The following is a 25,164-nucleotide window of genomic DNA, read 5'->3' as shown; positions in this document are numbered from 1 at the left end:
GGACACACCCAACCCCCCCGCCCCCCCCCACGAAACTGTGGCCCTCGAATAGAATCAGGTGGAAACAGTGGCCCTCTCTGGGCTTGACTTGGGGACTGGAGCCCTCCTTGGGCTCAACATGGGAACTGGAACCCTTTCTGTGCTAAACTCGGGGACTGGAGCCTTCTCTGGGCTAGACTCGGGGACAAGAGTCCTCACTGGGCTAAACTCGGGGACTGGAGCCCTCACTGGGCTAAACTCGGGGGCTGGAGCCCTCTTTGGGCTGGATTTGGGGGCTGGAGCCGACACTGGAGCGAGCACTGGGGCTGGAGCCGACACTGAAGCGAGCTCTGGGGCTGGAGCCGACCGCCTTCTCCTCCTTCGATTCCCCTTTTGGTTCGGGGTGAAAGGCATGGTCAGCAGGCTTGAGTGAGCCGCGACCAGCGGGCTTGACAGAAGAACAGCCGGCGGGCTTGACAGAGGAGCGGCCGGTGGGCTGGAGAGAGCCGTGGCCGGCGGGCTTGACTTCAGAACGGCCGGCGGAGGGGTTCTGGATCGGGATCGGAGGCTCTCCAGACACCGCATGACCACCTCCTTCCAGTCGAGGTTGGTGGTGTCTGGGAGCTCCGTGGGCTGATGGTAAGTTATCCCGAGCTGGAACAGCATCAAGAGGGTCTCCCCATCGAGGGAGCTGACGAGGGTGAGTGGCACGAACACCCTCGTGTAGATGATCGGTCATGGCTCGCCTGAGCATCGCTAGTTTCTCCATATGGGCAGGGAGAAACGAACAGGAAAAAACAAAGGACTATTAAAACAAATGATATCATGATTAGTTGTCATGGTGACCAGAGCGCCTGGTGTTCAGCAGACATCCTGGCATCCAGTTAATTGAGTGAGGGGACTGTGACGATTTGTTAACCTAATGAATAATTGATTTGTTAAATCAAATTAAAATTAGTGTGTCAGATTGGTCAAGACGCTACACTCCATATGGGCAGGGAGAAACGAACGGGAAAAAACAAAGGACTATTAAAACAAAAAACAAAACATGGGAGAAGGGGCGCCGCTTACTGTTACGGTCGGCTGTTCTGTCACGATCTCACATAGGAGCAAGGAATGAAGAGACGCAAGTATTGCATTATAACAGTCTTTAATAATCCACAGGAATCAAACGAAGAAACACATGGCGTGAACGGGGAGATGACATTTAACTGCCGACGCTAGACACAGGGAAACACAGGGCTTAAGTAGACATGGAAACTAATGAGGGAACACCTGGAAACAATGAACATGATGACATGAGGAAAAACACAGCTGGAACCAAATAAACATAATGAGGACAGGGACAGGACGACCAAAAATGGGCATATGAGGGAGGGAAACACAAGACACAGGAACACAAGACAACTTAACAAGTTTAAAAGTTAAACAGACCCCTGTGGTTGTGGTTGTTTTGTGCTCAAACTCACATAATCTGTTCTACCTAAAGGATATATTTTGATTATGCAGTCTATTAAAAAAATCACTATCCTGTAATTTATTTCCCTTTGAGTGACCACACATGTAGCTCCTGACTATCTCCTATATTTGTTTGATTCATCATGAAGCACTTCTTACTTATTTGCTGGCGATTTAAACCAAACATTGAATCAGGATTATATTCAAATAATTGGCAGTATACTGGATACCCCAAATCAGATTTTTTTTAGAACTGGTAATTGTATTTCTTGATGTCTCAGTTTGGCCAGTTGTTTGTGTGTAAGGTTGCAGATGCACTCTTCACAAACATATATCTCTTTCCTGTTTGGATTACTGTCATCACATTCGCATTTTGACAGCTGGACCTTCAAGGAAGTCTTCAGGTTCAGCCAAAAATGCTCTAAATCTCCATAAAAACTTGAGTGCAATCTGAGGGATGAAACAGTTTTCAAACAAAACCACAGAAATCAGAGACATGGAGAAACATTTCAGCAAATGCACAAACTCAGAGGTCACCCTGGCCATAGTGAGATTGAATTTTACTCAGAGAATGGGCTTCCAAAGGCAGCCAAACCCCAGCTTAGTTCAATATGTGAGAAGACATGAAAGCAAAATTTGCTCTACATAATCCACAACACACTTCTCAAAAAGAGAACCCAATGTACCTTTTATTAATGTGTAGTGTAGAGTCATGGAAGGGCCACTCATAAGAAATAATCATATCCAGATATAGCCATAGAGCCAGTCAACATTTCCGCTATTGCTCACACCCACATGTGTTGATATTTCTTTTTGTTAATTTGTCATTACTCATTGATATTATGTAATTTCATTAGCTGGACAATATGAATATTAAAAGTTAAATAATGTTTATAATTTTGAATACCCGTGTCAGTGAGTTTCAGCATCTCTGTCTGTTCAAGTCAATTTTGCAGTATTAGAATTTCCCACAAATGAATGATGCAATGCGTAACTGCATGCAGTAAAATACACCAAAATATTATACAGTTTTGTATGTGCACAAAATCTTACACAAATACATACATATAATTTTGTCTGTAATTCAGTCCACAAAACATGCTGTTTCTGTCACAGTGTCTGGTTGTGGTGCCCTGGACTGGCCACTTGAGGGCGCTCTCCCGTTTCTGTGTTATATGTTTTGAACTCCATTTCCCATAGTCCCTTGCCTGTCAATTCTGTTCTGATCATGATCACCTGTTAATCATTTCTGATCATGATCACCGGTTACTCATCATCCCATCTATATATACCACGCTCACTCTGTCTGTTATTGCTGCAGTATTGTATTTGTTATCTGATGTTTGATGTTATTTAAGTTTAGACCGTGTTATCTGTCCCCCGTGTTTTGGATTACCTTTTGCCACGTTTTTGTTCTGTTCTGTTTATTTATACTTTAATAAACTGCACTTGGATTATACCTTGACAGAATACTGCAGCCACTACAAGATCCAGCAGTTTGTTTTTCTTTTTGTTGAACTATGGACATTCGGATTGTCCCTCCTGCCACAGGGAAAGAGCGAATGGCTCGAACCCGGACTCTGATGGCTCGGAGGCAGCAAGGAATGGAGGTTGGTGGTTTTGCCCAGACTTTTGGATGTTGGCGGTGGGGCTGAATTATAATGAGGCTGCACTTAAGGACCTCCTTAACATCTGTCTGGATAATCCTTTGCCCCAGTGGGAGGTGGAAGAACTCGAGATCTTAGACTTCTGGGGCTTCGTCAAATATCTCCAGGGTCGAAGTCAGTGGGCAATACCAGGCCAATCAGAACCCTTCTGCAGGGATTTTCCAACCACCTCTATCCTTCAGACTCCCACTAAGCAGCGGAGGGCGAGAAGGAGGACCGTAAAGCCCGCTCCAGTCCAGGAGCTCACAGAGCTCATTCCAGAGCCCGCTCCAGTCCGGGAGCTCACAGGGCCCCCTTCAGAGCCCGCTCCAGTCCAGGAGCCCACAGAGCTCAAGGAAGTCACTCCAGTCCGGGAACTAACCGGGACCGTTGCGGAGCAATCGGCTTGTCCTGTTGCAGCCGTTGAGGCTGGTACTAAACTCTCTTCTCTTGTTTTCCCTGAGTTGCTGAGAGGGTTTTCTGTCCCACCAGCGTAGCCTGACAGGATTCCGGCTCTGCTCTGGTTGCCCGCCTGGGTTCTGGTTTGGCAGGAGCCTCACTGGTTCACTCCTCCGGCTCCGTCCTGGCTATCTGCTGGGGTTCCTGTATGGTTGGGGCCCTGCTGGTTCGTCCTGCCGGCCCTGCCTTGGCTTTCCACCCTGCTGGTTCCGCTCTCATACCCTGGTTTACCTCTGTCCCCTGACCCACTTCCCTTGCATGGTCCTGGCCAACCATCCCTCCCCCTGGTCAGCCTCAGTTCCACCTCCCTCCTGAACTTTTATGTTTTCTGGTGGAGCGTCTGGTATCCGCTCCGTAGCGGGGGGGAATGTCACAGTGTCTGGTTGTGGTGCCCTGGACTGGCCACTTGAGGGCGCTCTCCCGTTTCTGTCTTATGTTTTGAACTCCATTTCCCATAGTCCCTTGCCTGTCAATTCAGTTCTGATCATGATCACCTGTTAATCATTTCTGATCATGCTCACCGGTTAGTCATTTACTCATCCTATGTGTATATACACACACCATGCTCCTGTCTGTCGTTGCAGCAGTTTTGTATTTGTTATCTGTTTAAGTGTAGACCTTGTTATCTGTTCCCTGTGTTTGATTACCTTTTGCTACGTGTGGGGTTTTATATATTTTTTTTTATATAAATACTTTAATAAACTACACTTGGATCTTGCGTTGTTTTCTCCTTGCATTCTGTGACCGTTTCACTTGCATTTGTAATGAGAGAGATATATGCTTTTTGAATTTTACAATTTACACTTTTATTTGTTTTACATGATGGTGATTTACAAATATTGGTGATTTATACTGTTTACACACTCACATTAAGGATGGATATGTCAGACCAAGTCTCAAAGGAGCGCCAGTCTACCTCTCCAAGTTTAAACTTCCATATAATAAATGTGCAGACAAACACGGCAATGAGTAAAGACCATGTCTTCTGAATAATACTGAGAGCCAATTGATTTCATAATCATCCCCCCACACACAAAACAAGAGAGAAAATAGTTAATAAAATACTAAACCTAAGTTGACCAATCTTAGGGATATTATCACCGTGGAACACTTTAGGAAAATCATGGAAACAACTTCCAATCGTGCTGGTTGTGTGCTGAAAAAAAACATTCCTGAACAAAGCTAAATGAAAAGGATTCTAGACTTTTGTGTTTCTTTTCTTCTCTAAACTGTGTTTGACCCATACTGGGAATCTGCTGGCCAAAATCATGTTTATTATTGTTACCTCCACTGTTGCGCCTTTGATAGTACAAATATTGACACACAGGTGGAGCAGTTCACTACTGTGCTGACCTTAAGCCGAGCATGCCTGTTCTCTCTCTCTTTTTATTTGTTCTGGATGTGGAAATTAGAGCATTGTAATAACCTTCTTGAGCTGATCAGGGTAAATGTTTTGAGCAACGTGACATGATTTGCGACTGCATTGCAGATAAGAATGTGAAACCTTTAAACTGAGTATTCTGGTTGAGACAATACGTTTAGCTCAGAAAAACACATCAGAAGATTGAGGTCCAGGCAAAGCTGTTGTGCTGAGTTCCAGCATTGTTTTACTGTGGTGTTCAACACTTACCACTGAGAGGAAAGTTGCGCATCTGATTGCAAGTTATACACCCTAGGTTGTTGTTTTGTCTGGCTTGACAGTGTGTTGTGGTGTGTAGTACACAAAGCTCTGTGCTGAAGGTTCAATATTAAGTGCCATCTTAGACATTTCATGTCTCTCTGTTGCACAGGAAAGCATGTTTCGTGTGAAATGTAAAAGTTAAAACCCTTGCAAGATTCAATCAAACAGCTTAGTGTTAGGAAAATTTAATTAAAAAAGAATGCTGTTTCATTACTTTACTTTTGCAGCCAACCATCACAGAACACAACCCACAATTACTGTAGGAAGGCAGCAGGAAAAATCAGTTCATGTTTACCATAGCAATTAAACTACCTGATAAACATTTATCAAGATAAGATGGGCTCAGATTTACCCCTATGTTAGTGACACATGGAACTGAACTGAATGATATGATCTGTGGTGATTAAAACTAAAATATTTAAACTGAAAACACAATCAGAATGCAATACACAAGGAAGTCAGAATATTGTTAAAAACAAAGACTAATCCAGACTTCAGGCTCCAAAGAGCCATGACTACATTTTTTACAGTTTGCCAGTCTGCTCTGTAAACAGGGATCTAGTCACTTAAGTTGTTTGGAAATAAACAATTTCAGTTGGCCTGGTTAAGTTTAGATGTGTGCCAAGCCATCAGATCACTGTGCCATCCCCTGAGGGAGGAATGCAATGCAAAGTTGATTATTTTTCGTGTCATTAATTAATTGATACAATGCTGTGAACAAATAAATCAAGAACCTAGAATCCTAGACACATTCTTTTGAAATAAATCAAGCTAATACCTTAATTAATATTAGATGTATTAATTATTCAGACGTCTACGGAATGTTATTACAGATTGCCTAATCCATTGGTCATGTTGATCTTGTATAAAGACTAATATTCCACATAAAAAAACATACAACTACACTGTAAAAAATGCTGGGTTAAATGAAACCCAACGCTGGGTGAAATATGGACAAGCCCAGCTATTGGGTTGTTTTGACCCAGTGGTTGGTTGGAATGTTTAACCCAACCTTCCGGGTAGTCAACCACTGGGTCAAAACAACCCAATAGCTGGGGTTGTCCATATTTCATCCAGCGTTGGGTTTCATTTAACCCAGCATTTTTTTAGAGTGTAACTACAGTATTTGTTACTAGAAAACATATTTGGAGTTTTCCATTATTTTTGTAGACATTTTCTAGACAATGTCAGTTTAATTATCACTATTACCCATCATAAACCAGTGCTTAAAATGTTTTGTCCTTTCAAACATTTGCTGACTGATCGAAAAGCATAAGTTGTTGTCAGTCTGAAATGGCATGAAATGCAGTTACAAACATATGTAGTGAAGAAAACAGCTTGAGTGGAAATGACAGCTGAACCTGTGATAGTTACAGTCACTCGGGGAAGGAAGGAACGAGAGAGTGTAACTACAGTATTTGTTACTAGAAAACATATTTGGAGTTTTCCATTATTTTTGTAGACATTTTCTAGACAATGTCAGTTTAATTATCACTATTACCCATCATAAACCAGTGCTTAAAATGTTTTGTCCTTTCAAACATTTGCTGACTGATCGAAAAGCATAAGTTGTTGTCAGTCTGAAATGGCATGAAATGCAGTTACAAACATATGTAGTGAAGAAAAATAGCTTGAGTGGAAATGACAGCTGAACCTGTGATAGTTACAGTCACTCGGGGAAGGAAGGAATGAGGAGACACTGGAGACTATTCAGAACTTGACTTTAATTCACGAAACAAGGCGATACCAAACATCAGGATGACATTTAACAGCCGACGGAACACACTGGGAAACACAGGGTTTAAAAGCTCAGAAACTAATGGGACACACCTGGGAGCAAATGAACTAATTAATGAAACACAGCTGGACACAAATGATAACCAATGAGGACAGGACACAGGAAGAAGCAAATAAGGGCAAAACAGAACATACACATGACAGTGATATGAAGCATGAAAAATCAAACAATCATTAAAATACTGAATCAGTTAAATATATAGAGAGTGTCATAATTCTTAATTTGTAGTAAATTGTGGTAGATTAATAAATCCACATTTTATTAATAGCATTTTATTTTTTGTATTGAAACAGGTCTTTTGTTCAAATCTAAATCTAAATAAACATGAAAAGCATTATAGATAACAACATTATTATTTGAATTTTGTTTATTAATTTTGAACCACCAAACAATCAGATATTGTTTTAAATATCCAAATATTGTATCAGCTCACAGATTCTGTTGTGGCGGTTTACAACTACAAGGTCTGGTGGACTGATTGGACAACAAATAAACAAATCTGTTGCTGTGGTCTACTGAACAATCATTTATCAGACACATTTACTTATAGTACCCTTATTATAGGGACACAAGTCATGCCTACAGGAACAATGGTGGTAAACCTACACCCTTTCAACCCTTAGTATTAGCTTATTACCCTTCAGTTATTTAAAAGTGATACACACAGTTATTTACGAAAATCATGTGTTTCTTAAAAAATAATCTAAATGACTTTATCCTGTGTTAATTTCTTAGGAACAAGAGGACCCCAACAAGCTTGCTACCAGCTGGCCTGATTACTATATTGACCGCATCAACTCCATGGCAGCTGTAAGTACTTGCTTTATTACCTTTATGTTTCTAATATGCAACATGTTCAAGAGACACAGTTTCACACATCTAATACTGTATATTGATACACATGCAGCTGTTTACATTCACAGACATAACCGGCTGTTTATGTGAATTTTGTGTTTATGACAGTTGACACAAAAGAGCTGTTTCCCTGTGCATGCACTTTCAGAAAACCATATTTCAGAAGTTTAAACTGACAAGGTTTTTTAAACGCAAAGAATAAACTTTTCATGATAAGGAAGAACTGCAAAGTCATGGGAGTGTGAACGTTATAGAGATGATAATCAAAATTTATCAGATGCTTTTTTTGTTGCGTGAGCTGCCAAGCACAGCCCTCTTCTGGAAAAGGGGACAGAGAGCAGTATTTTACAGTGGCCGAGGAGTGCAAAACAAATCACAATTCTGAAAACAAAATAACAAATTACAAATGCAAATGCAAATCTAAAAAACAAAATAACAATTCAGAAAACACAACAGCAATTGTGAAAACATTATAACTAGTCAGAAAGCACAACAACAAATTAGAAAACAAAATAAGTCAGAAAACACAACGACAAATCAGAAAAAACGGAAGAGGTAGGTATAGTTTGAGACTGGATTACTTACTGCTGACTGTACAAGATATCTGTCAAACAAGGTATACAGGAAGTACAGCAAACTAGTGGTAAATAATTTGGAGATGTTCTTAAAGTAGCTCAGTATAAATAAGTATTACTCTTACTGTGGAATAAAATATGACGTGCTTTGCCTGGATTCATCTGCACTCATCATCAGTTGCAGTCACCTGTCTCTCATAACCTCATCAGTCTCACACTATAAGAATGGCACACAAACACTTTCACATTGTGGTAGCCTGTAACGTTTCCTGGTCTTCTGTGTTTCCTTGCCTTGCCTTGCCTTGCCTTGCCTTTGTTTTCTTTGATCTTGGACTGTTTTCTGTTTTGTTATTGTTTGCTGCCTGCCCTGCCCTTCGCCTGTTACTGGATTACCCTTTTGGATTACCTTGTGTGCTACTGTTTGCTGGTGTTTTGACCCTGCCTGTCTAACTACATCTTAATAATTTAATTGAAATATTGAACTGGAATTAAGATACATAGTTCATAGCCTACATAGTTCAAAAACTATTTTGGATCACCAGAAATATAGAAGATAAAATATAGAAGTTTGTCTCTTAACAGCTGTACACAAAGCAGCGCGGCTTTCATAAATGCTACCTTATCAGGCATTATATTTAAGATGAAATGAAAATGACATTGAAACTTCTCTGAAGACAGATTATTAGCTACCATTCTATTTGGTGGATCACCAGTCACATATGGCATCAGGTTGTGGCTACAGTGTCCAATAAAGTGATGCCATTTTTCAAAAAGGCTTTTCTGAGTCATAATTTTGAATTCATTTCGTAATGAATTTTTTTCATTGTTAGAAGTTTATTGAAATATCAGTAATGTACGTAAAGCTCAATCTGCAAAAAAAGTCTTGAGAAAAGCCTACACCATTGTTCTGTTTATACACACACACGTATGGGTGTGTGTGTGTGTGTGTGTAGGCTACAAATTTTCAATTAAACTGTGGAAGCTATTCGATGCAGCTCGCCATGCTCGTCTGTTAACTAGTGCAGTTATGCCACACTACACTCTAAAAAAAATGCTTGTTTAAATACAACCCAGCGCTGGGTAAAATAGGGACAAACCCAGCAATTGGGTTGTTTTGACCTAGCGGTTGGGTTACTACCCAGAAGGTTGGGTTAAACATTTAACCCAACCGCTGGGTCAAAACAACCCAATTGCTGGGTTTGTCCCTATTTTACCCAGTGCTGGGTTGTATTTGACCCAGCATTTTTTAGAGTGTAATATCTTTATGATGGTTTACACTAAGCAAATAACATTTGCATTGCAGCTGCAAGAGATTTTATACTCTTCTCTCACGGCGTTGTGCCCGTGCTGTGTTCTGCGCTATTAACTATAGGCTATGCATCAACTATTATAAAAAAAATTTAAATAAATAAAAGTAACTATCTTATAGCACGAGAAGGCGAAATATGACTTATTAAAGAATTATTAAAGATAGCTACACTCTAAACAAAAATGGTTCTTTAAAGCTTCTTTACATGCAGTAATGGTTTTATTTACAACCATAGCATTCTGAAGAATGTTTTTATGCTGAAATGGTTCTTTGTGTTAGAGTTTAGGGTTCTTTGTTCCCGCCCTTTTGTTTTTCAAATCTGTAACTGACAAAGCAACTCATTACTGATTTTCTGGAGTTCAGTGATCCAACTACACAGACTAACCCACTCTCAACAGGTAAATGATTTCATTCTTAAATTTAAATACAAATTTAACTTTAAAAATGTAACTGCTTTCAAACAAACATGTTCTTATCTTTTTTTGTTTGTTTGTTTTTGGTCACATATAAGTGTGTGCAGCTCTGCTAAGCTGTGGAAACTTCTCTCCTCCACAAAGTAAGTAAAAGAGACAATGAATTTATAATTAATATCGTTAGATTTTTTAATTATTACTTGGGTTTATGTATAAACATACCCAGTCACAAAAAATATTAAAACTATCCCATGACTTTATATCACTTTTTTCTTTTAAGATTGTGAAGGGCTCACATACTGTCCATTTTTGCTTTTGGCCTTCATAAACATAATTGTTTTTACATATTACTGTAAAAACTGTAACGCTAAACTCAATTGTGTATTTCAGATGTATCACATCCTACAACCTCATCATCTGCAGAGCAAAATCGCCACTTAATCACTCCAAAATTATGGACTTTAAGGCATCATATTGATTGGATTGTGATTGTTTCACTGAAAGTTGGTCTTCATCACATCTATTTTTTGTTCTTATTTTGTTTTACTTCTTTATGTATTTATTCATGTTCAATGTCAATTGTCATTCATTAATGTATTCAGCTAATGACTGTTGTTAAGAGCACTGACAATTTTGTATGTCAATAGAAACGTACTTAATTCACACAACATGCTGCTGTTGTGGTTATTGTTGTTGTTACTGTTGTTTTAATGTAAAACCCTAACCAAGGCTACACTCAAAGATGCCTCATTACTGATTTTCTGGAGCTCAGCCACCCAACTACACAGACTGTCAACATACTCTCAACAGGTAAATAATTTCTTTCTTAAAATGTCTATGAATTATAACTTTCAAATGCTAATTGGTTTTTCCATGTCTTTTCTCTTTTTAGTTTAAGAGAACATGCAAGTGTGACCAGCTCTGTTCAGGTAAGGATACTCTCCTCTTCTTCACTAAGTAAATAACAAAGATATTGAATTTATGGTCCTTTTTTTTTTACTAGAGTTTATGCATAAACATACCCAGCAATCCCATGACTTTATATCACTTTTTCCTTTTAACATTGTGAAGGGCTCACATACTACTTTTGCCTTTCATAAACAATTGTTTTCACATAAACAAATGAAAGGAGACAAACTGTATATCTAAACTCAATTGTGCATTTCAGATGCTGTCACATCCTACAACCTCATCATCTGCAGAAAGAAACTGCCATTCAATCACACCAAAATACAGATAATGATTAACTTAGAGGTATCATAGAGGATTGTGAAGATATTTCACTGGAGCTTGTCTTCATTTCACTATTTTATGTTCTATTTTGTTTGACTTCTTTAAGCATTTATTTATATTCAGTTTCCATTGTCATTCAATAATGTATTATGCTAATAAATGTTGTTAGAACACTGTCATTTTTGCTACAATTTCACGTCATTAAAAAAATAATTTGACACATTGTTTTTGATGATGATGATGTTATTGTTGTTGATTTTATGTAAAACCCTAATACACACTTCAAGATATTATAAGACCAGACAGATAGAGGGGTAAAAAACAATGAATAAATACTATATACAAATAATACTAATATTAAATTATATTAACATGCTAATATTAATGAAAAACTATCATTAAAAAGGTTATTTATAACACCATTAAGGTCCTATATAGCATTTTCAAAGCATGGTTCTATATGGAACCCTATAAAAAGGTTCTATTTAGCACTAAAAAGGATTATGCTATTGTTACAAGCCGAAGAACCCTTTCTGGTACTGTTTAGAACCATTTTTTTTAAGAGTGTACTGTTTGTAGTCTATACTTTACACACGCATTTATTTCTCATTTGTCTCAACCATGTCTCACCTTATCCTTAATTGCAATCGCCGACATTAGTCACTAACTGATTTGAGGTTGGACTGGGCTACAAGAATTATCATCTGTCAAGTTCAAAATGAAAATGTATCCAGTTATAATGTTTTCTGAATTGTTGTTGTGTTTTCTGAATTGTTATTTAATTTTGTTTTCAGAATTGTGATTTGTTTTGCAATACTCAGCCACCATAGTATTTACATTTAAAGACACATGAAAACAATGTGTTTCTGCTTCCACCCAAAAAGGGGCATTTACAGCACGGTATAATAAAAAAGCAGCCAGAAAAAAAAAATCTTATTTTTAGGAATAAAATGTTATATAAACCAGGCAAATGATATAAACCTCTTTATAAAATATTTCAAAATATAAATAGGAAAAAAACGGAACGGTTTGGTGTATGTTAGTGCTACTGAAGTAGATATTTAAGACTCAGTGCTTGTAGATAGGAATAAAACTGGCTAGGAGAACTTGCACAATTGGTGGCTGACTAAATACTTTTTTGCCCCACTGTATGTATTGTAATTGACCTCTACAGATGCAAATAGATAAAGTGTAATAAAATGTACTTACGTTTTTATTTTGGGTGTTTACTTCCCACTAGCCTGAAAGACATTATGGAAGCAAAATAGCCCAAAATCTCAAAATTGACCATTAGACTGGACATGGTTTATAGCTTTTCTGAAGCATGCCTGACCTGCCATGATCCGTTTTATTTGTTTAAAACCAGAGTAAAAGTTTGACGAAAATCACTTGTATTTCAGATGCAGACACTATTTGCTTTTGATGAAGAGGAAATGGAGATGAGAAACAGGGTGGTAGAGGATCTAAAGACAGCCCTCCGGACTCAACCAATGAGGTAAGAGAACTTAATTCTTTATATTGATCCATAATTCTGATCTCCAGTTCAAGGAGTCAAAAGTGAATACCCTGATTTAAAAGAGCTGCTCTCAGCAAACTAATTCCGGCTGGGATTATGTGGGAAGTGCACTTTTCTACAGATTAGGATGTCTCTACCATGTGTGAGGATTGGCGTGGAGACGAACATTACTGCATCCGTCTTTGTCTGTGACTGTCTGATATTGGTTGATCGCTACTTCTGAACACATTTATGTAATGTGTATCATTCATTTAGCTGAAACAGTGACTGACTGCTTCCTGTATTCAGTCCTGGACCTTTTTGTGCATAAAAACAGTCAGAATGAGACACCAGTATCTGTTTTCCCTTCAAAGATTAATTTATCTTTGAAATATATTTAATTGCCAAGCCCATGCTGTCATTAGACCATTAGTCTTGAGTCTCTTTCATCACTGCTGGCAAACAGAACCAGAGCTTTTTTCTCTGAGTCACAAAGAAAAATGTCTAAGCTGTCAGTCACACTGTACCCAGTCGTCTAGACATATAAGGCAACTTAAGCGGGACTGACTGTTAACATAACTGCTTCCACATTGCCATAGATGAGGGACCATATGGACCATGCACTTCAGTTTTTTGTGGTCAGTTTTGTCACTTAATGTTAGATGGTTTATTTTTGTGATCTTGGTTCTTTAGAGAGATAAATTGCAGTGTCATCTGAGTGGCCCCAGCAGTGCAAATTCAACATCTGCTTTGAGTGATGTAAGGGGCCGTTTACACGACAAAGTTTTCAGCCAAAAACTGGAAACTTTTATGTGTTTTGCCTGTTCGTTTACACGACAACGGCATTTTGGGGACTGAAAACGCATAATTTTGCAAACGGTTTTCAAAGTGCAAGTTTTTGAAAACGCCACCATTATTGTTTCCATGTAAACACCCAATACGGGAATCTTTGAAAATGGTGACGTCATGCACGTGCGTAGTACATTTTAAGTATGTAGATAATACAGCGTTTTTGGCAGTTTTCACGAATATGTGTAAACGCGAATTGTTTTGAAAACGTTGTCGTATATACGTGAAACTTTTTAAAAACGCAAGGGAAAAGCTTTTCCGACTACATCGTTGTAGTGTAAACGTAGCCTAAGATACAACTCAAGCAGCCTGCAACTTAAAAGCAATCAAAAAATTATTGGCTATAAATAGAAGTAACCCATGAATTTTTATGACAAGTTCTTCAAGAGCAGCTAGCTGGGTCTCGGATGTAATCCGCTAATGGATGTACATGTGGCTTTGAGGCTTGAAGGTATTTTTTCACCTCATCAGTGCCAGTGCAGGAATTACTTTAAATGAGCAAAAGTAAATTAAAATATTGAATATCCAGTTTACGTAGTAGTGAAATGTATTAAATACAAGTCAGCCTGAATGCTTTTTAAAGAACAACTTTTTTCATACAATTTTAAGTGTTTATTTCAATTATACTGTTTTTGCAGTTGTAGCTTTATTACCATCAGCTAATTTATGGCTTTAGGAGTCATTTTACACTGTTATAAATCTAACAAGTGCCATAATTAGATGATGTAACATCCACATCTGTCATGCAGTAACCAACTTTGTCCAATATGGAAAATGGTGCAAACACTGCCCACATGAAAACTCAAGCAAACATTATTTGTGATGCTATTACAGCCTTTTGAAGACCAGATCATTTGCAACAATCTGACGTAACCTACAGTAGTAAAAACAGGTAAAAGCTCTCTTTGCGGATCAGGTTCACAGGTTAAAAAAAAAAAAAAAAAAGAGGTTACAGTTAGCACTGTACAGATGTTTACTGCTGTCAAATAATTTTCTGGAACAATGTCACTCCATATTTGCTTCACAATCTCTTGAATGTTTTCATTAATATCAAAACAAGTACAGAGGAATTTTTAACTACTGTAGCTAATGTAAGATAATAAGAAAATAGTAAGATCCTCTGTTTTATTAACATTTGTTAGCCCGTATTTAATGCTTCTCAAGCTGTGATGTAAAGGCTATTTTTTTAAACATAAAAAAAAAATTAAAAATCCTGCCCCAACTTCCTGTTTAAACGGGAAATTTGTCAACAGAGGGGAAAAGACATGCCAAAGTCTGTGCTAATGTGTGGTAATACTATTCAAATCTTTCATACAGGACACACTCTGCTGTTAAAAAAAAAAAAAAAAAAGAGGTTACAGTTAGCACTGTACAGATGTTTACTGCTGTCAAATAATTTTCTGGAACAATGTCACTCCATATTTGCTTCACAATCTCTTGAATGTTTTCATTAATATCAAAACAAGTACAGAGGAATTTTTAACTACTGTAGCTAATGTAAGATAATAAGAAAATAGTAAGATCCTCTGTTTTATTAACATTTGTTAGCCCGTATTTAATGCTTCTCAAGCTGTGATGTAAAGGCTATTTTTTTAAACATAAAAAAAAATTAAAAATCCTGCCCCAACTTCCTGTTTAAACGGGAAATTTGTCAACAGAGGGGAAAAGACATGCCAAAGTCTGTGCTAATGTGTGGTAATACTATTCAAATCTTGTGTGTCTAATTTTATCATTGTTTAATGATCTAGGAGTGTTCCTCTATACCAGTGGTTCTCAAACCTCTCCATGAAGTACCCCCAACACTGCACATTTTGTATGTCTCCCTTTATCTGACACACCCACTTCAGGTCTTGCAGTCTCCACTAATGAGCTGATGAGTTGAATCAGGTGTGATAGATGAGGGAGACATACAAAATGTGCAGGGCTGGGGGTACTCCAGGACAGGTTTGAGAACCAATGCTCTATTCGCCACCCCTGCTCTATACCATTCCTGGAGAGCCACATTAATTAATTAATGTGGAATTACATACTTGTGAGTTTAGCATGTTGAGCTGAGTATGTAGGAAGTAGTGCTGTCAAACGATTAATCGCATACAAAATAAAAGTTTTTGTTTACATAATATATGTGTGTTAAACTGTGTATATTTATTATGTATATATAAATACACACACATACAGTATATATTTTGAAAATATTTCCATGTATATATTTATATTCATTTAATTTATATAATATATAAATATTTTAAATGTATAAACTTAACATATTTTTCTTAAATATATACATGCATGTGTGTGCATTTATATATACATAATAAATATACACAGTACACACACATATATTATATTAAAAAATTTTTTTTTTTGGATGAGATTAATCGTGATTAATCATTTGACAGCACTAGTAGGACGTAAATTATGTATATAGTTAGTAATGAAAATGTCTTCATACCTGTTCCCCATGATACTCTTTCAGACACTTAACCTCACACTGTTTATGCATTTAAACATTACTAAGTGGTGCATACATTAATTAACTGGTTTGGCTTCTTGAAATATAATTCAGTTTTGTATTTGTATTACACTGCAATCTCACAGCAAGAAAATCCTCCAAATATCCTTTTTTGGATATTGTCTTCAAGTTTCATGTGCTCAACCTTGTTTTTTTTTTTTTTTTTTGTCCACATTCTGGAAGGAGTGTGCAGATGGCAAGCTTTTCTTAATTTGGTAGTTTTAATATAAACAGTGTAGCCACGATACAGGGCCTCTGTCTTCACACCGCTGGTCAGCCAACACAAAATGTCACTCCAAAGCAAGATAGGTTTCACAACATCCTCCCGAAGACCCTGAACCTCTCACCACCACAATGAGGGGCTCAGATCGGGAAGAGTACTTGTGTCAAGTCAGTGAGAGATATGGCGGCAACATGTCTATTGATCTTTTGAATTACTGAGGTAGTACTTTCTGCACCTTTAAGAGTGTGATTAAAATTTGTAATTTATGACATGGAAAATGTGATCTAACTAAACTCACTGTGGTTCAGTTTAGGTCACCGGAAAGTATGTTCAGTTTAAGGAATGTTTTTAGCTATGTTTGGACAAAAATGCCTTGTTATTCTGAGGATGAAATGTCAGTGGGGGTTCAATAAAGAAACAGCCACCTTCTTCCCCCTCTTCTGCAGTTTGTGTAAATAATCTGATGTCCTCTCTCTCATCATAACCAAATATTAAGTTTCAAAATACTGATGATATGACCTCAAAGAGGTCCAAGTATGTGAAACTCAACTCTTTTTTTCACATTTGTCGAATGCTTTAATGGAAATTGCACCCGGAATGCTTTAAGCGTTTGGACGGATTTGTGTTTTTCTCTCCGTGCTGTGAGAAGTGTAGTAGCTAGGTCCATTGAGCATCACCTAGGAAAATAGAGTAAAGTGCAAGAGATAGCTTTAGGCAGCTCAGAAGTCATCCTGTGAGGCATGGTTTGTGTTGGCAATGGTTTAAAGGGACAATGTACTACCCCACGTGTGCCCCCTACATGCTCAGCTTCCAGGGTAATTTACACACTCCTGGCTGCTCTTTCCAGATTGGTGAACTGTAACTGATACACAATACTGCACACGTGCATGCTTTTGTTCACATTTAGTCTGGCTGAGTGTGACTGGGAACAGGTCAGTAAGGTACTTTTTCAAGGCTCAGCTGGCTTCATTTTATTGCTTATTTTACTGCTCATGTTATGACTATCACATATGCTCACTAAAGACTTTACAATCACTTTTTAAGACCAGATAAACCTAAAGCACCTAAATAGCTTTAACCTTTTAAACCATCAGATCTAGTGTTTCATATGACATCTTTCCAATCTATTTTTTTTTTTTTACTTAAGTTCAGCAGTCAAGGGGGCTTGGGCCCTGGTGACACATATGGACCATGTGTCAAAGCGGCTAATGCATATTGAGTGCACCTTCTGATTTGTAGCGTCCCATTCAGTTGTTCCCTCTGAAACTTTCTACAACTTGTGTTTTTTCTTTCCTTTTTTATAGCCTTGGAAGCTATTGTGTGTCACTCCAGTGGTTTTAGAGAAAGTAGCGTTTGTGCAGTTCACTTAATACCAGGATGCTGTCAACATTCTACACATGTTTCAATCTGGCATTAGTGCTTTGCATAGTACTGAGTCAGCATTGCTTAAGGTTACAGATTACATTCTGTTATCCATTGATTCTGAGTCATCTGTCATCTTGATATTGTTAGCTTTAAGTACTACATTTGACACTATCAATCACATTATTCCTTAAAACTGATTAAAATTAGTGCAGGGACGGTACCTTGGTCATAAACCGATTTAAAGGTCCCCATGGGGGGAAAACGTGTTCTGGGGTTGCGTAGTTGCATTACAATGCTTTACAATGGTTTGCTTCCAATTTAAAGGGTTGGACTGTCACTGTGGGGAAGTCATGGCCTAATGGTTAGAGAGTCGGACTCGTAACCCAAAGGTTGCGGGTTCAAGTGTCGTACCGGCAGGGATTGTAGGTGGGGGGGGAGTGAATGTACAGCGCTCTCTCCCACTTTCAATATGACTGCTCCCCAGCATAAATGGCTGCCCACTGCTCCGGGTGTGTGTTCACAGTGTGTGTGTTACGATGGGTTAAATGCAGAGCACTAATTCTGAGTATGGGTCACCATACTTGGCCACATGTCACGTCATGTTAATATTGTATTGGGTCATTTACTTCACCATCAGCTCCAGTCTCTTGTGTTGTTCCGCAGGTATCCATTCTGGGGCCTCTTTAGTTTTCCCTCTACATGCTTTGAGACCACAATTTATAACACCATTGCTTCACTTAGGTTCTGTTTTTCAAAAACAGAAAAAAAGAAAAACATTACGTATAATTGTTATGCTGTTGATCTCCAACTCTATCTTCCATGAATGAAATTAAAACTGAAGTGCTTCTGCTAGGTCCTGATGCCACTAATGACTCCATTAAAAGACAGTTTGGCTCCTTAAGTAACAACCTACACAGTCACGCAAAAAATCTTGCAGTTTATCTTGATCCTCTGCTCCAATCTGACAAGCATGTAAATGCTTGAATAAAGAGTGGCTACTTCCAACTTAGATCTGTAGCAAAAGTAAAACACTTCCTTTCTAGTAAGGTCCTTGAAATCATGATTTATGCACTTATTTATTTTACTATCATATATATTCTATAATTATATTAATTGCTACTAATACATATCAATTCTAATATTTCTCATAGTAAAACACTTTGGATCAACTACTGTTGTTTAAAATTGTGCTCTTAAGTAGAGTTTGACTGGACTCCCTAAAGTATCGCTGAGACCCTGAGCAGTAAGTCCTGCTTCACTAACATCTGCACCTCCACAGCACAGGAAAATGCTAATGAATGCACAGGGTCACAGAGACTGTGTTCAGGGGTTCATAATGGAATTATCAGATGTGGGACTGGAACTAGCTGACCTCTTCAAGGAATCAGGAAACAGCACCTCAATAAACAAATGTGGATTTTATGCAGCAAAGACAGTGTTCTACAAAAGTTGAGACAGAATATTCAAGTAAAAGCCCCAGAACAGATCACACATATTATGACTTAACACCCACTTTTTATGTAAGCAGCCTTGCTTGCCACCATGGATGTATTATTCAAACCCTGTTCCGGAATGTGAGTTTCTTGGCTGAAAAAGAGTGTCAGGTCAGAAGAGAGTATTTTCCACACTGGAATAATATGAATAAAAGTTCATGTGAAATTTTAATCTAGAATCATGAAATGAAAGAACAAAGAAATAAGGTAATAGCATCATCAAGAAAGGTTTTATTAATATTTAAAATTTGAGACCACAATGAAAGCATGTACGTGTGTTTGAATGAGATCTGGGAGAATCACTGTTTCATGAACTATTGATAAATGTGAGATTAATGATTGCAAACATCATTTCGGACTGAGGAGAGCCATATTGTATACATTTCAAATGACCCTTTATAACTCCATGGTATTAAATATATACAGGTGCATCTCAATAAATTAGAATGTTGTGGAAAAGTTCATTTATTTAAGTAATTCAACTCAAATTGTGAAACTCGTGTATTAAATAAATTCAATGCACACAGACTGAAGTAGTTTAAGTCTTTGGTTCTTTTAATTGTGATAATTTTGGCTCACATTTAACAAAAACCCTCCAATTCACTATCTCAACAAATTAGAATATGCCAACGTCACTGCACCTGTTTACCAAGAAATTTTGGAGCACTTCATGCTTCCTTCTGATGACCAGCTTTTTGAAGATGCTGATTTCATTTTCCAGCAGGATTTGGCACCTGCCCACACTGCCAAAAGCACCAAAAGTTGGTTAAATGACCATGGTGTTGGTGTGCTTGATTGGCTAGCAAACTCACCCGACCTGAAAGTGGATTGTCAAGAGGAAAATGAGAAACAAGAGACCAAAAAATGCAGATGAGCTGAAGGCCACTGTCAAAGAAACCTGGGCTTCCATACCACCTCAGCAGTGCCACAAACTGATCACCTCCATGCCACACCGAATTGAGGCAGTAATTAAAGCAAAAGGAGCCCCTACCAAGTATTGAGTACATGTACAGTAAATGAACATACTTTCCAGAAGGCCAACGATTCACAAAAAATTAGTATTCTTATGTATATTTATGAAGTATTCTAATTAGTTGAGATAGTGAATTGGAGGGTTTTTGTTAAATGTGAGCCAAAATCATCACAATTAAAAGAACCAAAGACTTAAGCTACTTCAGTTTGTGTTTACTGAATTTATTTAATACACGAGTTTCACAACTTTTTCACGACATTCTAATTTATTGAGATGCACCTGTACAATATTTATATTCCCTGCTATTTAAATAGTTTTCCCAGGTATTTCAAAGAATACAACAATAATGGATGTACCATGAAACTTTTGGTAAAAATGTTTGGAGTAAGATGACAAATTAAGTAATCTATTTACAATAAGCCCTTTATGTACTGTAAAAAAACTGGAGTAGCAAAATATGGCCTAACCATGAAACGGTCTGTGAACTCTTAGCATAAATTTAATGTGGAAATTGGATAAGGGGCTAATCCAGACAGTAGTGGTGAGGTGAGGAGAAGTCAAACAACTGTGGGCCAGCTATGATCTCATGTGTACATTGCTCTCAAAGATTACAGGTCACCCAAAGATCACTAAGCCATGCCAGGAGAGCCATGTCTGCTTTGGAACTAAGGTTTGATCAAGTTTGCAGGAGACGAGGAGCCACACTATATGGGATAATAACAGAACTGATTTATTCTAGGTAAAGGGAGATGCGTGGTATTCTTGGCATCCGCTGGCAATGAAACACGTGCATCTCACTTCAACTTGGCAAGCATTGATTTGAAAACAATGAATCTATTATGATTACAGACGATAAGTGTCTGTCCCTCAACCACCACCATCTACCTCTGTTGTCAGTACAGTCTCTGTAATAGATTAACATGGAAATTCACATAAAGAGCAGGAATGTAGAAACACGTTGTCACTTGATTGGCCAATCTTGAGAAGGGGCTAATGACATGCTTGACCTTAATTAATCTGAATAATGAGTCCCTGGTTTAGCTCAATATGATGAATGTGTGGATACATGCTCATTCTGCATTGACAGGTTTTTATGCTTGACTTGTTCATTATACAGTTTTATGTCTTATTTATTTGTGCAGTTGAGTATATAAAGAAGCCATCTGTGACTTTTCCCAAGATTTCTGCAGTTTTAAAGATAGTCCCTTCTGGTTTTTACCAAGTACTTCCTAAGATCATTTGTATTCAACTGACACAATTTTATTTATATAATTCATGTCTCATTGTGTAAAAGACCATGAGATCGCAAAGGTGCTTTCCTAGTTAAGGCCCTGTTCTAAAGGTGAGTTTTGTTGGATCAGTGTGCTGTTCATGTTTTTGAGAACAGTGTGGCAATGATAGTTATGTTTCCTGACATTCTAGGCATTGGAAAAAATCTACCTCACAAAACCTTTGACTCTCCCTTCAGGTTTGTGACACGCTTCATCGAGTTGGATGGCTTGACGTGTCTTCTAAACTTCCTGAAGAGCATGGACTATGAAACCTCAGAGAGCCGCATACATACATCCATCATCGGCTGCATCAAAGCCTTGATGAACAACTCCCAGGGCCGTGCCCATGTACTGGCCCACCCCCAGAGCATCAACATTATTTCCCAAAGCCTCCGCCAGGACAACATCAAGACCAAAGTGGCTGTGTTGGAGATTCTGGGTGCTGTTTGCTTGGTGCCCGACGGGCATAAGAAAGTATTACAGGCAATGGTACACTACCAGAAGTATGCTGCAGAGAGGACTCGCTTCCAGGTAAAATTGTTTTTATTGAGAGTTTTGCAACCGTAGAAAAGGAATTGAGCACGAAATTTCATTAGAAAACTCATTTTCTTTGAGGGTGGTACAATAATATGGGTAATTCTAGCTCTATAATCTGACAGGATGTGTCAAATAATATGTGCATACCTGTGATGGTACATCAGTCAAATTTGCCATAGAGTGTAATAGTGGTAAAGTGGTAAACTTAGCCTGCTGTTAGGCTAATGAACAGTATTACAGTGTGGAAGGGTTAGATCGGTCAGCTTATTTAACATTGGCATTTTATGTCATATTCCTCTGTTTAACATTTACAGTATAACTGTACAGAGTACTCAAAATCATGCATTATAGATATTTTCTCAGATTCTTACACCTTACAACACGGTACAGTAACTGTGCTAAGATCACTAACTAAAGTTAAATCACTCCTTTTGTAGCTTATTGTTTTATTAATGCATTTTCTAACATTTTAATTACTTTTAAACTGAAAAAAGGTGATGGCAGAAATAGGAGAGTGTCAAATTGTGGGCTGGAGTTTTGGGAGTCATTGTGGATTCTGACATTTCAGCATTTTTTAAAACCTCTCAGGAGACATGGTAATTTTAACCGCAGAACTGTGGAGGCCTCATCTTATGCAACATATGTAGGGTGATTTGTCTTTACTATGTGTTTATTCAAGTGTAGTTGACATGCCTGGCAACAACAAATGCCAGTGTTTGAAATATTAGCCTTTTAAGCATGGTTGATTCCTAGTGACCCAATAGATCTCTGAGCACTCTTGACACAATAAGCACCATAAGCAGACATTAGCAACCCATTCCAGAGAAAGAACAGAGAACATTCCCACCTGTTTGCACTGACTTTAAAATAGGGACTGTGATGAGAATTTGTCATTTATTGTCCTTATCGGTCTATTAGGTAAATAGAAAATCATAGATGGACCATCCATGAAAACCCCAGTAGTAAAGCAATTGAACAGTAAAAAAAAAAAAAGAACTTTACAGGGATCAGCAGTCAGACATTTCGCATTATACATCAGCTTATGAGTTGTCTTGCTATCTACTACGGAAGCAGTATTCTAAACACCATGGAATCTCATCTTTTAAGCATGGTTGATTCCTAGTGACCCAATAGATCTCTGAGCACTCTTGACACAATAAGCACCATAAGCAGACATTAGCAACCCATTCCAGAGAAAGAACAGAGAACATTCCCACCTGTTTGCACTGACTTTAAAATAGGGACTGTGATGAGAATTTGTCATTTATTGTCCTTATCGGTCTATTAGGTAAATAGAAAATCATAGATGGACCATCCATGAAAACCCGAGTAGTAAAGCAATTGAACAGTAAAAAAAAAAAAGGACTTTACAGGGATCAGCAGTCAGACATTTCGCATTATACATCAGCTTATGAGTTGTCTTGCTATCTACTACGGAAGCAGTATTCTAAACACCATGGAATCTCAAAAATTAAAACACTTTACATGGGCAACTTTATTAGGAGTCATTCACACAAATCAGACAAATAACTCTCTTTACTTGTACACACAAAAATACAACTTTACAGTGCTTGCATTAAACATTTACTTGTAACATGTTGCTTAGATAATAATGCAATACTCTAATTGAAAAAAAACTGATATTTGGTGGGGGAAAAAATCTATCTTAATTAGATTAATTGTATTTAATTAGATATTTTTGTATTTTTACTCAGTCTCTTTTGAACGAGCTGGACAGAAGCACAGGACACTACAGGGATGAAGTAAATCTGAAGACAGCCATCATGTCATTCATAAACGCTGTGCTGAATGCTGGAGTTGGAGAGGTCAGCTGATGACAGAACTTATAAATTATATGACATATATACACTATTAACATGATGATTTCCTTTGTTTCTCTCAAAGGACAGTCTAGAGTTTCGCCTTCATCTTAGGTATGAGTTTCTGATGTTAGGAATTCAGCCAGTCATCGAGAAGCTGAGAGCACATGATAATGCCACGCTCGACAGGTACAGAACACCAGTTCAAATGGTGCTCCTCTCCACCTAACAATCAGTAAATGCATCATACTGTTGCTTCTAATAGAAAGGCTGTGTTTGTTTGTTTCAGACATCTGGACTTTTTTGAGATGGTGCGGAATGAGGATGAGTTAGAACTGGCCAAATGCTTTGACACTGTAAGATCTTTTACCTATTTGCACATGCCTTTTTTCATATCATGTCCTTAAATTTACAGAGCATTTATTATATACAGAACAGCTTGGTATTATTAGATTTGTTTATAAGGCTCCTGGCTTCATGTGTGTCCTAACTGGAAAAAAATGAATGAACTTTTTTTGTCCAGACACACGTGGACACCAAGAGTGCTGGACAGATGTTTGAGCTGATCAAGAAGAAACTGAGCAACACAGATGCCTACCCCCACCTTCTATCTATCTTAAAGCACTGCCTCCAAATGCCATGTGAGGATTTGAACTCTTCCATTTGACCCATTCAAAATATACCTTTTAATTTTTGGAATAATTTGTGTTTGGAATTCTCTTTGTGCTTGGGGCATGCCTGTGATGCCTTGAAAATTGAAATGCTTTCTTTGTAGGCAGCTTACTAAGTTTGGAACAGTGCCTACTATATATGTTTGTGTTTTGTATCATTTGCTTTGTATTTAATTATAACCATCCCTGCATTTCCCAGCTAATGAAGTGATGGTATCACATTGTAAAACTGTATTACTTTTATAGATGCGTGGGACTAAGGAATTCTCATATTCATATGATATGTACATGCTCCAAGAATACCATTTAAATATCATGTTACATGTCCAGAAAAGCATGGCATTACCATGACATCATATCCCAAAAAAGGCTTGTTTATGACTTTGTAAAATGTTTTCAGATAAACGTGGTGCAGGCAGTATACAGCAATGGCAACTTTTAGACCGCATCCTTCAGCAAATTGTTCTACAAGATGAGAAGGGAGAAAATCCAGATGTTTCACCCCTGGACAATTTCAACGTTAAGAACATCATTAGAATGTAAGTGCCC

General features: G+C 37.9%; 1 protein-coding gene across 4 annotated transcripts in view; it reads left to right on the top strand.

Moving 5' to 3' along the window:
- LOC107553728 (disheveled-associated activator of morphogenesis 2-like) overlaps window positions 1-25,164 on the top strand; it is an 81,237-nt gene that overhangs the window by 35,483 nt on the left and 20,590 nt on the right. For 3 of the 4 annotated variants that reach the window (XM_016236042.1, XM_016236040.1, XM_016236041.1), the window contains 8 exons: window positions 7,757-7,831; window positions 12,807-12,901; window positions 21,785-22,118; window positions 23,840-23,950; window positions 24,030-24,133; window positions 24,234-24,300; window positions 24,468-24,585; window positions 25,016-25,154. In XM_016236042.1, coding sequence (XP_016091528.1) covers window positions 7,757-7,831; window positions 12,807-12,901; window positions 21,785-22,118; window positions 23,840-23,950; window positions 24,030-24,133; window positions 24,234-24,300; window positions 24,468-24,585; window positions 25,016-25,154 — 1,043 coding nt within the window. Of the gene's footprint in view, window positions 1-5,117; window positions 5,126-7,756; window positions 7,832-12,806; window positions 12,902-21,784; window positions 22,119-23,839; window positions 23,951-24,029; window positions 24,134-24,233; window positions 24,301-24,467; window positions 24,586-25,015; window positions 25,155-25,164 lie in introns of all 4 variants that reach the window. The other variant, XM_016236043.1, reaches the window with a different exon arrangement.

The sequence above is a fragment of the Sinocyclocheilus grahami genome, unplaced genomic scaffold (genome assembly GCF_001515645.1).
Source record: "Sinocyclocheilus grahami isolate Dianchi unplaced genomic scaffold, SAMN03320097.WGS_v1.1 scaffold479.1, whole genome shotgun sequence".
Taxonomy (NCBI): domain Eukaryota; kingdom Metazoa; phylum Chordata; class Actinopteri; order Cypriniformes; family Cyprinidae; genus Sinocyclocheilus; species Sinocyclocheilus grahami.
The sequence above is the reverse complement of the archived record's forward strand: the minus strand, read 5'-3'. Positions and strand labels throughout refer to the sequence as shown.